The sequence below is a fragment of the Phalaenopsis equestris genome, unplaced genomic scaffold (assembly GCF_001263595.1).
Source record: "Phalaenopsis equestris unplaced genomic scaffold, ASM126359v1 Scaffold000319, whole genome shotgun sequence".
Taxonomy (NCBI): Eukaryota; Viridiplantae; Streptophyta; class Magnoliopsida; order Asparagales; family Orchidaceae; genus Phalaenopsis; species Phalaenopsis equestris.
The window spans coordinates 1-13,009 of record NW_018164761.1 but is presented as its reverse complement, the minus strand read 5'-3'; the positions used below and the strand labels follow the sequence as shown (position 1 = coordinate 13,009).

Sequence of the window (13,009 nt, the reverse complement as noted above, 5' to 3'; positions counted from 1 at the left end):
TTACAAACAAAGACTTATCAAAGCCATCGTCGCTCTTGCTCTCATCCTGCTAGGGTTCACCTATGGTGAATCCTTGGTTTCTCTAATTCACTGCGATTTCGTTTTTCCTCGTGTTCATCTTCGTCGCCTGTTCGCCGTCGCGTCGTTGCGGCTCGTTTGTGATTCAACGGCTCTCATGTGAAGGCGTTAGGCTCGGGGGCGACATTTGAAGGACGTCTGGGCGCGGGCTTCTTCTGCAAACTCGTTCTTTCATCATCCCGAGAAGCGCGGGTTCCTTTATCTTTATGCGGCTCGCGGCTTGTTCTTCGTCATCCCGAGAAGCGTCGGCTTCTTCTGCGGCTCCTGTCCTCTCTCTAGGGGCACGTTCCTCTGGCTCGAACGAATCGCCCACTACTCAACTTCCCTTACGGCATTTGCTCTTCCTCTAATGTCACTTTGCTGCCCCACAGCCTCACCTCCCTCTTTTGGGATGGCTTCGAACAGATCGTATGTTGCTGCCCTTGCGGGTGTTCACACCTAAGGTACACCTAAATCATCATCTTTTCCTCCATTTGAGTGGGCGAAGAACATCAAGAAGCCTAGTAGGAAAATAGAAAGTCTGCTATCTTTTTTACAGAAGACGATGGTATTCAACTTGCTTCCTCCTGTCATCTGAATTTGGTTGGAAAATTTCTATATGGTCATCCCAAAATGGAGCTCATTCACAAAAAATTTGAACTTATGCACCTTGTTGGAAAGTGGAAAATTAGACTATTAGATGGGAGACACGTTCTTATTCAAATTAACAATGAAGAAGATTACATGCGCTTATTTGATAAAAGAATAATCTAGATTGATAACAGAGCAATGAAGATTTTGAAATGGTCTGTGGATTTTGACCCATAGACGGAATCGCCAATCATTCTGATTTGGATTCGCCTCCCTGGTCTGAAATTTCATTATTTTTCTCAAAAAGTATTGTACTCTATTGCCTAAGCTTACAGAAAGTCACTCAAGACGAGCATTCCTACTTTTAATCTTTCTCGTCCATCTGAAGCTAGAGTACTTATTGAACAAGACATCACTTCACCTGCTTCTGAGGAAATTTGTTTGGGCACACAGCACCATGGATATTGGCAGAAGGTAGAGAATGAGCATTTTTCGTCGTATTGTTCGAACTGTCATATGTTCGGCCACTCCAAAACTCTAATGTCACCATCTACACCCCCACCTCAGACCAAAAAAGCAAAGTGCTCCGCTAGAGGCTATGATTTCATCTCATCCCGATCAGCACTAAGTTTTTGACACTATTGATCATCAGAAGGATACCCCGGAAGACATTAATATCCTCGTAGGCAATATGACAAACCATCCAGTCCCCAATTGTAGCTCCCCAGTCTTTGAAACCTCCTATCGTGGGGGAGAGGGAGACTCTTTAGACTCCTTCTGCCATAGAACCTATCGTCGATAATACAGGTAGAAATACTTCTACTGCTTCACCACCGCCTCATCAGGTCCAGAAAAATGTTAATGTTCTCATGCTCATGGGGATCATGATGTGCAACGACCTACACCTGTCCGATCACCTTTGGAATCTACTGATCAGATGAGTCAATCATCGGATGAAGAATGACAGGTTTACACATCCAGGAGGAAAAAGAAGAATGGAGATCTACTCGAGCTCAAGAATCTGATGGATGATACTTTGGTTACTACGGGCAATGGTACTCACCTTACAAATTTGTTAATCGGCTCACTTCCGAGAACTCAAGACAGGAGGATTAAAGTGGGACGTCTCTAGCACTTTTGTGCCGTGCCCTTTTGTGACTTTTTAGTTTTTTGCATATTTGCTTTATTTAGGTTTTGTGTGTGTTGTATTGTATGAGTTGGACTTTCTTTTGTGTCCTCTCATACAATCTTTCTGTATATTTTTCGTATTAATATATTTGCTCTTGGGCTTTTTCAAAATATATATATATATATATACTCAATTAATTTTTTTTTTCTCAATTAATTTTTTTTTAGTTTTATTAATTGGATAGTATTTAACTATAATGATTTTATGGTGTTTGACTCAGTTATTTATTTTTCTTTTGTTCAAAATTGGTCAGTGATTGGTTTGAATTTGAAAATGTCAAATAAAAACACAATGTTTGCAAAAAAAACATAAGACAAGCACAAGAACACTAAATTTTGAATGAGTCAAACACAAACAAACAATAAGCTAGGTTGAGCTCAACTAATTTATGCTTTACTTCTACCTGCCATTGCAAATAACTAAACAACAAAGTCTTCTTTTCACTATCATATCATTAATGGGGTTTGATCATGAATTCCTCCCATATAATTCTTTCTCAATTTCTCTCTCCTACCTTCACTTTATATTCATTTTAACATTCCCATCCTTACATCATCACTTTTTGTTGCTAGAAAAATCAACAAAAGTTAATAATGATCGAATCAAAACAGGGCTGATAAGGCACGATAAACTCTTGAATCCAAATTTAAGAGAGAAAACCAAGATAACTGACTAGTTCATTCACTGTTATTTAGATATCATATCAATGCTACTAAGGTGAAAATAATATTTGCTAAGGCTTGTTTAGTTCAACTTTATATAGCAACAATTATACTTAAACTATAAGAACGAGTAAAAGTTACATATCACTCATTTGGTTGACACATGAAAGTAAGAAAAAAAAATAGTAAGATTAAGACTCTAATCTCAACAACTAGTAAAGAACATGGTCGGTAATACTTCCTACGAATAAACTTCAAATGCAACTTGCGCTAAACCAGTATTTGGAAAGACATATGCCTTATTTGTTTGTTGTGCATTTGGAGAGTAGTTAATATGCACATTAGTAACATTTATAGACATGAAAAAAAAGAAATGTCATTGTTAATTTTCACCATGTTTCAGTGAATCTAATGGAATTAGAGCACTCACGCTCCTTGTACCATAATGGAATGTTTGAAAGATTCAAAAGAAAAGATTTGGATAGCATGCATATTGCATCTCTTTAATGAAAAAATGTCATAGATCTACTGTAGCACAAAGCAATCAACTCAAGCAAGGCTTTGTAAGGGAGGGTGAGTAGTGAATACCAAATTTATAATCCTCGAAAAGAAAAAAGCAAACAATGTCTCAATTGTCACGCGCCATGAGGAACAAGATTAAATATCAAGAGGAAGATAAAAGGACGCATTAGATAGACTTGACATTTTATATAGAACTTTAAATACTAAAAGTAAATATATTAGTAAGAAAAGTAGCTAATCTCCTCATAATTAGGAATATTATTCTCTTTGACCTAATTCCTAATTATATCTCTTTGTAAGTATATTTATAGACATGACATATTCAAACAATAACATGGAGAAATTTATTTTTTGTTGAACACAATATCAAAATAGGAAACCCTAGGCACTCTCCAAATCCCATGTATCATGTACTGTACATTTAAATGGATGTCTCGGTATGATTGTTTTGTAGAACCCCATATCACTCGAATTTCGGTTATTTTTCCCAAATCCTACCATTCACATTCTCAATTAATCCATTTTTGTACTCACATATTTTAATTGTTGTTATTGCTCAACTAGGGCTTTAGTCGAAGTGGATGTTTCTTCTCCTCTTTCAAAAGAAATTTGGATTGGCTCCACACCAAATAGCTATTAGTAGAAGGTTCAATTTGAAGGCATTCTACTTTATGCTAGTAAAATATTTTCTCGTAAGCATGCAATTGGCGACACGGAGAGTTGCTAGAAGCTAGTGGCTAATAAAATTATATCAACTAATGCAATAGAGGCCGTTTCCTCAAATTTTGACCTAGCATCAACTCAATACTTGGAATCAACTTTATATCCTGCCTTGGAATTTGTGCATTCCTGAATTGATTGCCCAAACTCCACACCTCAACATAAGATTAATGGCATTGTCCTTTCTAAGGTTGTTGCATCTCATATTCTCGTTGATGCTAGGGATAAATGAAAACTAGACTCAGTTTCTATTGTCTCTAATATTAACATTTCTAGATATTTCAAATTTTATATTCCTGAAGAGGAAGGAGCAAAAAATTTACTAAAGTCTCTAAAATACACCATGCTCCAAGTTAGCTGATTTTAATGAGAATTCTAGAGGCTTTTGGTGTTATCGATATTTTTTGTCGTTAATTCTTTTCAACTAGCAATGCTTTTCTATTAGTTTACATTATACATTTCCATTGAATGATATCAAATCCTGCATTGCATAAAAAATTTAAGAAAAGAACTCCACTTGTGCACAATCTTCTTAAAATTGTACACCTCCTTCCCCACCCCTCACCCCCAATACAAACACACTCCACCTATGTTACCAATGTTCTACCTTTAAATTTCTTATTGGATCCCATAAAAAATCGTCTCATATTAATGCATTTTCATAGAATGATAGCAAATCCAAGCTATATAGCTATTTACTAGTCTCAAGAGTTAAGTTTCAAATGAATATCAAGGCAACATGAAATTTTCACCTCTACTTCTAAGAAAGTAACATAATTAGGGATCTACCCTGTACTATGACCAAGTTTCTCGAAAGCAAAAGAATTTGCCCATCTAGTGTTACTATCGCACTCAATGGGTATTGGGTGAGTGGGATGAGTTGTTTTGCAATGGACCTCTCACCGTTTATCCTATGGACTTGCACAACAAGATGAAGATTATATAGTTGTCAATTTTCCCTTCAACCTTCATTCATCCCATCAATATGTACAATCTCGACCAATGATCAATTACATTGTTCTCAATATTGTTGTTCATGTCTCTTGTATTCATCAAGTCAACAAGCTATTGTGTCCCCCGCCATCTTATAATCACACTACCCTCACTGTTGGTCATGGTATTTGTGGAGGGTTTACTAGTAATGGAAATGGTCATTAAGGAAAACCATTCCCTTGATGTTCTCATTGTGATCGCACTAATGATTATTGAAAGCAATGTGAGGCCAAATTTAATTACCTCCTTCTACCCAACACGCCACTAGGGCATGTTTTCTTGTCAATGATTCTTGTACAAATATCGCACTTTCATGTTACATTGTGCTCTCTTTGGCGAAGTACAATCACTTGCTTCGGAACTCTCAAACCTTCCACATCTTCCTCCATATTATTTCCTCCACTGGTTCCAATACAAGGAACATTTTAAGTATGCTATGGATTTTGAATTTCGGTGCTCTACACATCAAAAATCACCGCAAACTTTTTACCTCTCTCATCATATTATATTTTCATCGAATGATTGTAGACGATGCGTTCTCTTGCCCCATCTTTGGCAAAAGTATTGTGAATCCTTCAAATACTTTTTTCCTCTAATGATGCGTCCCGAGTCTAACTAATGGATCAGTTGTAGGCGAACCCGTCTTGAGCTAGAATGAGATCCCAATATTTAATGTCTTTCCCACGAAGCATCGCCAAGATTCTCAAGGCTCGTGTTTAATACCTCGGTCTGGCCATCCGTTTCAGAGTGTGCTGCGAAACTAAATTGAAGTTTAGAGCCTAATTTACCATGCAGAGTTCTCCAGAAGTAGCTAGAAAATTTGGCATCCCTGTCGGATGTGATGTTCATGGGAATGTCATGTAGTCTCACGATCTCTCGGAGTATAAGTCGGCAATGTGAAATGCATCCAGCGTCCGGTGACAAGCCACAAAATGAAGCATCTTTGAGAAACTGTTTACTACCACCATCACACAATCCATGTCCCGTTGTGTGCGAGGAAGTCCTACCATAAAGTACATGCTGACGTCGACACAAGGTGCCTCTGAAACCGGCAAAGGAGTGTACAATCTTGTATTCTACCCTCGGGTATATGGCAAATCCTACACCGTCGGACCTAGCTGAGGCCAAAAGAAGTGTTCTCACACAAGTGCGAGAGTCTTATCCCTACCAAAATGTCCAACTAGTCTGTCACTGTGGTCCTCCTGAACAATATCATCTCTCACCGAGTATCTGGGAATACATATTTTACTCGGGTAGAATGAGTAGTCATCTGCAAGATAGTACTGCCAGGTAGGATTCTCCCAACGCTGCTCTCATATCTCTTAGAAGTCCTTGTTTGTCTCGTATAAGTTTTTTATGAACTCAAGACCTACAACATGAGTCTACATTGACGTGATCAACAGGTGACGACGGCTCAATACATCTGGCTTTATGCATTGTGCTTTGTGCTTAAGCACGAACAGAAATGAAGCTAAGAATTTTACTCATGTGGCATGTCGCCCCTTCATTTGTTTTGACTGTTTAAGAATTTAAAGCCTTCGTGATCTGTGAACAACGTGAACTCACGTCAGCAAATAATAACTCCAATGCTCCAAGGTTTTGGCAATGACATAAAATTCATTGTCGTAGGTTGAGTATTTTCTTCGAGCGTCATTCAACTTTTCGCTGAAAAAAGTGATAGGGCCACCTCCTTGACTTACTACTGCTCTAATTCTTATGCTAGATGTGTCACACTCAACCTCAAACATTTGATTGATTAGGGTAAGGCTAGACCTAGTGTCTGAGCCACCATCGCCTTTAGTGTGTCGAAATTGGTCTGAATTGTGGTTGTCCATGTGAACTCTTTTCTTTTCAACAATTATGTTAGGAAGGTGGTGATAGTGCTGAAGTTCCTGACGAATCTCCAGTAGGAGGGTAGTCCCTAAAATTATCATAGCTCAGCAGATGACTGTGACACAGTCTAGCTCACAATTGTCTTGATCTTCGTCAGATCCAACTGAATATCCATGATAGTAAGATATAACCAAAAAAAACTTATTTTGTCTGCTAGGAAGTGGCATTTCTTCGAATAGGTGTATAGTTGTCCAGCTTACAATACCTCGAATACTGCCCCAAGGTGTTGAAAGTGTTTCTCTTCTAGTTTACTACATACCAGAATGTCGTTGAAGCAGACTATCATGAATTTCCCAATGTGGGCCCGAAACATCTGATTCATCAACTGCATGAAGGTGTTGGTTGTGTTGGACAAGCCGAAGGACATAACTACTCATATAGACCATCTTGTATCTTGAAAGCAATCTTCCACTCGTCTTTTAGCTGCATTCTTATCTGATGGCATCCACTGTACAAATCGATCTTGGAGAAGATGGTGGCTCCGTGTAACTAATCTAAGAGATCATATAAGTGTGGTATGAAAAATCGGTACTTGATGGTAATTTTGTTAATGGCCCAGTTGTCGTGCACATCTGCCATGAACCGTCCTTCTTGGGTACTAAAAGGGTAGGGAGCACACAAACTGGTACCATCTTTGACTACTCCTCTGGTAATGAGGTCATACACCTAATGTTGTTGCTCCTCTTACTCCATGGGTCTCAATCTGTAGGCGTGTCTATTCGATAACCCCGATCTTGGTACGGGATCTATGGAGAGTTGGATGTCCCTCAGTAGTGGTAATTCATCTAGAAACCTGTCAGTTATCACATCCTAAAGTCGAGTAGTAGTGGTTGTAGATGTGCGGGTATCTCACTCTCTTTGTTGACACCTTCTAGGAGGACTAACACTAGTGTCATCAGTGAATCTTGAGCTGGCTGTATGAAGGTGGCTCGTGCGACTAACGCATCCTCTGTGTCGACCACGCCTCTCGCATACTTGACAGGTAACAACATGATGCGCTTCTCATCCTTCTAAAATGAGTAAGTATTCATGCTGAGTTTTACAGCCGAACTTCTACGGCCTCCTTAATAGAATGTGACATGCGTCCATTTAAACCACATCACACCATACTTGTTCTTGTAATTAATCTCTAATTGAAAACTTGACTAAGCACTGTTGACCTACACGTATCTCATTTCCCTTTTTCAGTCATGTGAGAGAATAGGATCAATGATGTTCTTCTGTGACCAAACCCAACTTCTTCACCATTAGTGTGGACAAGACATTTTCGCAATTTCCACCGTCAATGATCAACCTGCAAACTGTCTTTTGTAGTACATGTGATGCAAAAGATGCATACTATCTTTCCAACTCTGGATGTAGCCTTGTCGGTAGGCGCTGCTGCAGGCTGCAGGTGGTGGCCTGAATGAGGACTGCTGTTGAAGCTTCCCAAAGCCCGGGAGATTGACGTGGGGCTCTTGAGTCCTGACCGACTGTAGTACAAGGCTGGTCCAGACTCCCTACTGGACCACACCAGCCAAGCTTCTTTAACTTCTGCCCCCCTTCCCTAATCTCACGCACAATTTCCCCTCTTTCGCATAGGCTGCATTTCAAATTTCTTTCTTTCTTATTCCCCCTCATTTATTTCTTGCCAATTCTTCTACTTGCCTAGTCTATCTATTAATTCCCTCTTATTTATAATTGTTGTTTGTTGAAGATTAACCAGTATTTGTCCATCTCTGATTTCAATTCTCTTTAAGGCATTCCCCCCTTCCGAGGGTTATATCAAACGATGAGTGGTGCTCTAGTTGTACCTCGCCCAAGGTGGTGACTATCTCCATTCACTCCCACTCCACCCAGCTGCCATCCACCTTAAAGCGTTGTACAGACTGAGCCGACCTCCCGTGCTCCAGCTGGTAGGTCACTGGTCACGCCAGCCTCCCTATAGCAGTCACACCTCTTATCGGCAACTCACAACAAGTAAGCGACCCTCTTCAATCCCGCTGCTCTTCCAACTTCCAGCTCATCCCAGCAAGTCATGGATCTTGTTGATTCATTCCAGCGACCGCCGCCTTCCTTCCCGAGCACTCCCCAGTCGGTCGACCACCTCTCTAGGTCTTCCTCACTCACCGCCGGCCACCCCTGCATTCGTGAGCAGACCACCAACCTTCAAGCTACTCCCAGCAAACCCCCACACTTCCTCCTTGACACTTCACGCCGATCATCCACCTTGCAGGTCCCCTCTAGCATACTCCCGACCACCGTATCAGCGCCTCCCGCCAATTGTCAGCCTCCCACAATCTCTCCAGCAGCTCCCTCCACCGATCAGACCTACTGCACCCCGCTAAAGAGGGTTGTTTTTGTTTTATTGTTTTTCTTTGCTTTTATTTCAGCACTCGTTTTGTTATTTGTTCATAACTGTTTGAAGTCAGCAATAAAATGTGTCATTATAGTCGTGATTTGGGTTAACTCCAGTATCAATCAAATTCGTTGTCGGATTGGTAAGTTAGTCTATGTAAAATCCAAAAAATAAGAACTGGGAACCTAATCCAAGGATCCTCAAATATATCAAGAGTATTCAAAGAAAAAATTGTTATGCACTAAATATAAGTATCCAAACATTAAAACACTCTCCAATGTCAATTATATTAGCTTAGTTGAAGGCATGAAGTCAAACTCAAGGCATACATTTAAACACTCTCCAATGCTGATTATATTAGGTTATTTGAAGACAAGAAGTCATCCTCAAAGCATTACATTTTTATTGGACAGGAACTTGAAAAAGTAAGAAAAAATTTATCAAGTACCCAGATTATGAGCTAATGTTGATTTCAGGGCTATGACCTTTTTTTTTTAATTAATGCACATGCTGGAATGTACTAGGCCTTAGAAAAAAGTCTTGTGATTAGATTTTTTATAGTAATACCCGTATACACTTGGCGCAAAAGAGATGACGGTTCACAGCAATATAGGATAATTTGAGAACGAGCTTTCAAATTTCACAAATGTGATGTCATCATTAGTTTTTGGTATTTCAGACTCCAACTGCCAGCCTACTCACATTCATAATCATATCCATCCAGAGCTTCAACAAAAATAAAATAAAGGGGACATACATACCCCCCAATACTTATGTATTTACATATCTAACACCTAACGTTTACTTATTATATTTAAAACACCAAAATCTTTCAAATCACATCAAAAAAATGATCTTCTTTATTTTTAAAAAGTGAAATTTCCCTTTTCAGGCAAAGATAAGATGGCATGTATGTAAAATAAAATAAAACTCAACAACAATGCAAAAGGGTAAAGACCACTAGATAAGATATTCGTCAAACCTTGCATTGCCGAGAGCCTTCGACACTAGGAAAATCTTATATCGACAACCAAGTAATACTCAACTACAGATTGACTATGAGAAGCTAGAACTGACAAGATATCCATGCTTACTCATTAAAAATGACAACATTAGGCAACTGACAAGATATCCATGCTTACTCATTATAAATGACAACATTAGGCTGAAGAAAATATATAAATAAAATGAAAGATATACCTGGCATTAATTCTAAATGCAGCTGGCAATGGCTTCCTCAAAAGAGAGATAAATTCCTCCCATTCCTCTTCAGGCACAATTACTTGCCCCTATAACAAATTTGTAAATTATCAACTTAATGAAAGATTAGAATTAAAATTTGTGAATAGCTAACATATAATAATTGTCATCAATAAATAAGCTTTATTACACAAAATATATTCATATAATTGATACATTTGCAACAAAATATAAAAAAATAAAATGAAATAAAACTTTAACTAATATTAGACAAAATTTTAATTTTCGAGTTGATTTAGATTTTTTTATATGCGTCAATAAGAAGATAGGCCAACAAACTTCACAAAGCCTTAACTTTACCTTTAAGCTAAAATAAAAAAACACTAGATTATGATTCAATCAAAATCAGAGAAAAATTCATTTTCCTACATATTCTACATAACATCTTAACCCTCTATATGACCACCTAAAGCATTACAATATAATCAATAACTAATATATTGTTGTAATCAATAACTATAATATATATATATATATATAAACACAAAAAAAGTTTGTTGAGACATTGCAGTGCAAAAGAAATGCATAGGTGTTGTGATTGTAAATCCCGCCTTTACACTTGAGTAAACATGCTAAAAAAGGCTAGCCATATTTTTTTACACATAATAATTTGCTAAGGTGAAGGGGTTTACTCTTATTAGTTTGGAATGAACTAAATCTAGAGCCAGCAAACATGCCAAAAGTTTGAAGAAACTTGAAAACACACAAACTTCATCAAATTCAATGACTAAGTGAAAAACTTGAAGTATAGTAGAGAGCGGATTTTGCAAGTAGAAACATATGTCAAGCTGATCTTGGTTTAGGATTAGTCACCCAAAATTAGTGGCTTGAAAATGCTTTTATTACTATATGTGCTCGACATTTTTTATCAAGAAACGACATAAAGATGCTGATTAATCAAAACATCAATTATATCAAGTATAAAGCATGAAAAACACGGGCATGCTAGCTATATATTTTATTAGAAATACTAGAGATGCATAAAAATATCACTAGGATTATCCCGGAAAGCTTATTTTGAGAGAACCATAGAATAACATAGAATCAAAAAAAAAGTCACCCATGGACACCACACTAGAGAAAAGCTTGAAACAGAACAAATCCCAAAGATTGAAAAGGAAAACAAAAGAAAATGTATCTTCCTTGTTCAAGTACTATATTGAGACTCATGTAAGACGTGCTTTGAGCTTGATTTAGACTCCAATCAACCAACATCAAAAGAACCCAAGTGTGAGTCATTAAGTTTTTAAAATTATGGAATAAGATAAGTACCTTGAGGCGCACCTCAGAGAGAGTAGAAATATGAAGTATCTTAAGGCAATAGCCTCACGTAAATAAAAAGGGATGTGCGCCCCAAACAAGTGAGGCATGCCTTGAGGCTTTCTTAAAGAGGCATGCCCTCTATTTTTACTTTTTTGATATGTTGGTTGAGAAATAAAATAACAGCTCGGCATTGACAAGAAAGTAATTAAAAGGTTAGCATAACCTTTAAGTACATCAAAATAGTAATTTTTTTGAAGAATATTCTTATTAAGCTTTACTGATTACAGACGAGAAAGATGAATGACATTAAAAATTATCAAGAAGATTGAGATTATGTTGATACAAATGAGAATAAGATAACAGAGAAAGCAATCAATTACAAGAATGATTATAATGATAGCCCTCCAAGTCATGAAAGTGTCTTTTAAATTTGAAGTCATATTTCTTTGCGAGCATGTTTAACTTTACTTATTTTTTTAGACATTTGTATGTTTACTCATTTATCTTAGACTTCTTACTTATTATTATGTGCATAGCTTTATATAATGTTATGTTTTAATTTAAACCCTTACTCTTAAATGTTTTGTTTTTCATATTTTTAACTTTTTTAATGATTTTATTTTGACGCTTATTTCTAAACAGGTCTTGAGACTTGTCTTGTCGAATAAAAAAAGAATATTTCAATACAAAATTTTACAATTTTAAACATTGCTGTAAGCACAAAATGCAATTTTTTTATGCCATCAAGGCAACGATCTTACAGACCATGGACGGGGTATTCATAAATGTATATATTATAATGAATGGGGTATTCATAAATGTATATTAAGATTCATTTTCTTATTTAGAGGGGGAATAAATTATTGTCCTAGTAAGCCATATTGCAAGCACTCGCCTTTACTCATACAAACAATTATGCAAGTTTTAAAAAATCAATATGATAATCACTCTGAGTTTGATGTAACATTCCAGCTAAATAAATCATCAAAAGCATACTTTTGAATAAAAATTCAATTTTCCATGCTTAAAAAGACTCCGATCGACCGAAGAGCAATCCGATTCCAGCATAGCTTTAGACGAGAGGGAATCAAATATGACATGAAACCTCTTGAATTAATTTTACAAGGAAACGGAGCAGCGACTACCTTGTAATATTCCTCAAAGCCGGGATTTTTTGTGGAAAAGGGCTCCCAGGAAGGATTAGGATTGGGGTCAGCATCGGCATCCTCAATGGTAGAGTCCTCATCGGCGCGGGTCTTCTTATTGCCATACTTCCAGGTGTTATCTCTGGACTGCCTGAAGTGCCGCCGCTGTGTTCGACCGCGCTTCTGCCCGCCCTTACCTCCGCCCATCACCGCTGCAGCTTCGGTGGTCTCGCCGCCGCTTTACGCTGCGGTTGTCGGAGGAAAATAATTTGGTGCCCTTTTCAACCGGTCCAGAGTGAAGTGCAGGGCTTAGGTTTTTTTATGTCATTCATATTCCATATAATGGCATTATATTTCTCAATTAAATATATATATA

General features: G+C 37.7%; 1 protein-coding gene across 1 annotated transcript in view; it reads right to left on the bottom strand.

The window, feature by feature from the left end:
• LOC110025636 (tRNA (cytosine(34)-C(5))-methyltransferase-like) overlaps positions 1-12,957 on the bottom strand; it is a 71,180-nt gene extending 58,223 nt beyond the window's left edge. The window contains 2 exon segments of the mRNA XM_020726216.1: positions 10,166-10,254; positions 12,634-12,957. Of these exon segments, the coding sequence (XP_020581875.1) occupies positions 10,166-10,254; positions 12,634-12,840 (296 nt within the window). The 5' untranslated portion in view covers positions 12,841-12,957.
• Positions 12,958-13,009: the final 52 nt, after the last annotated feature.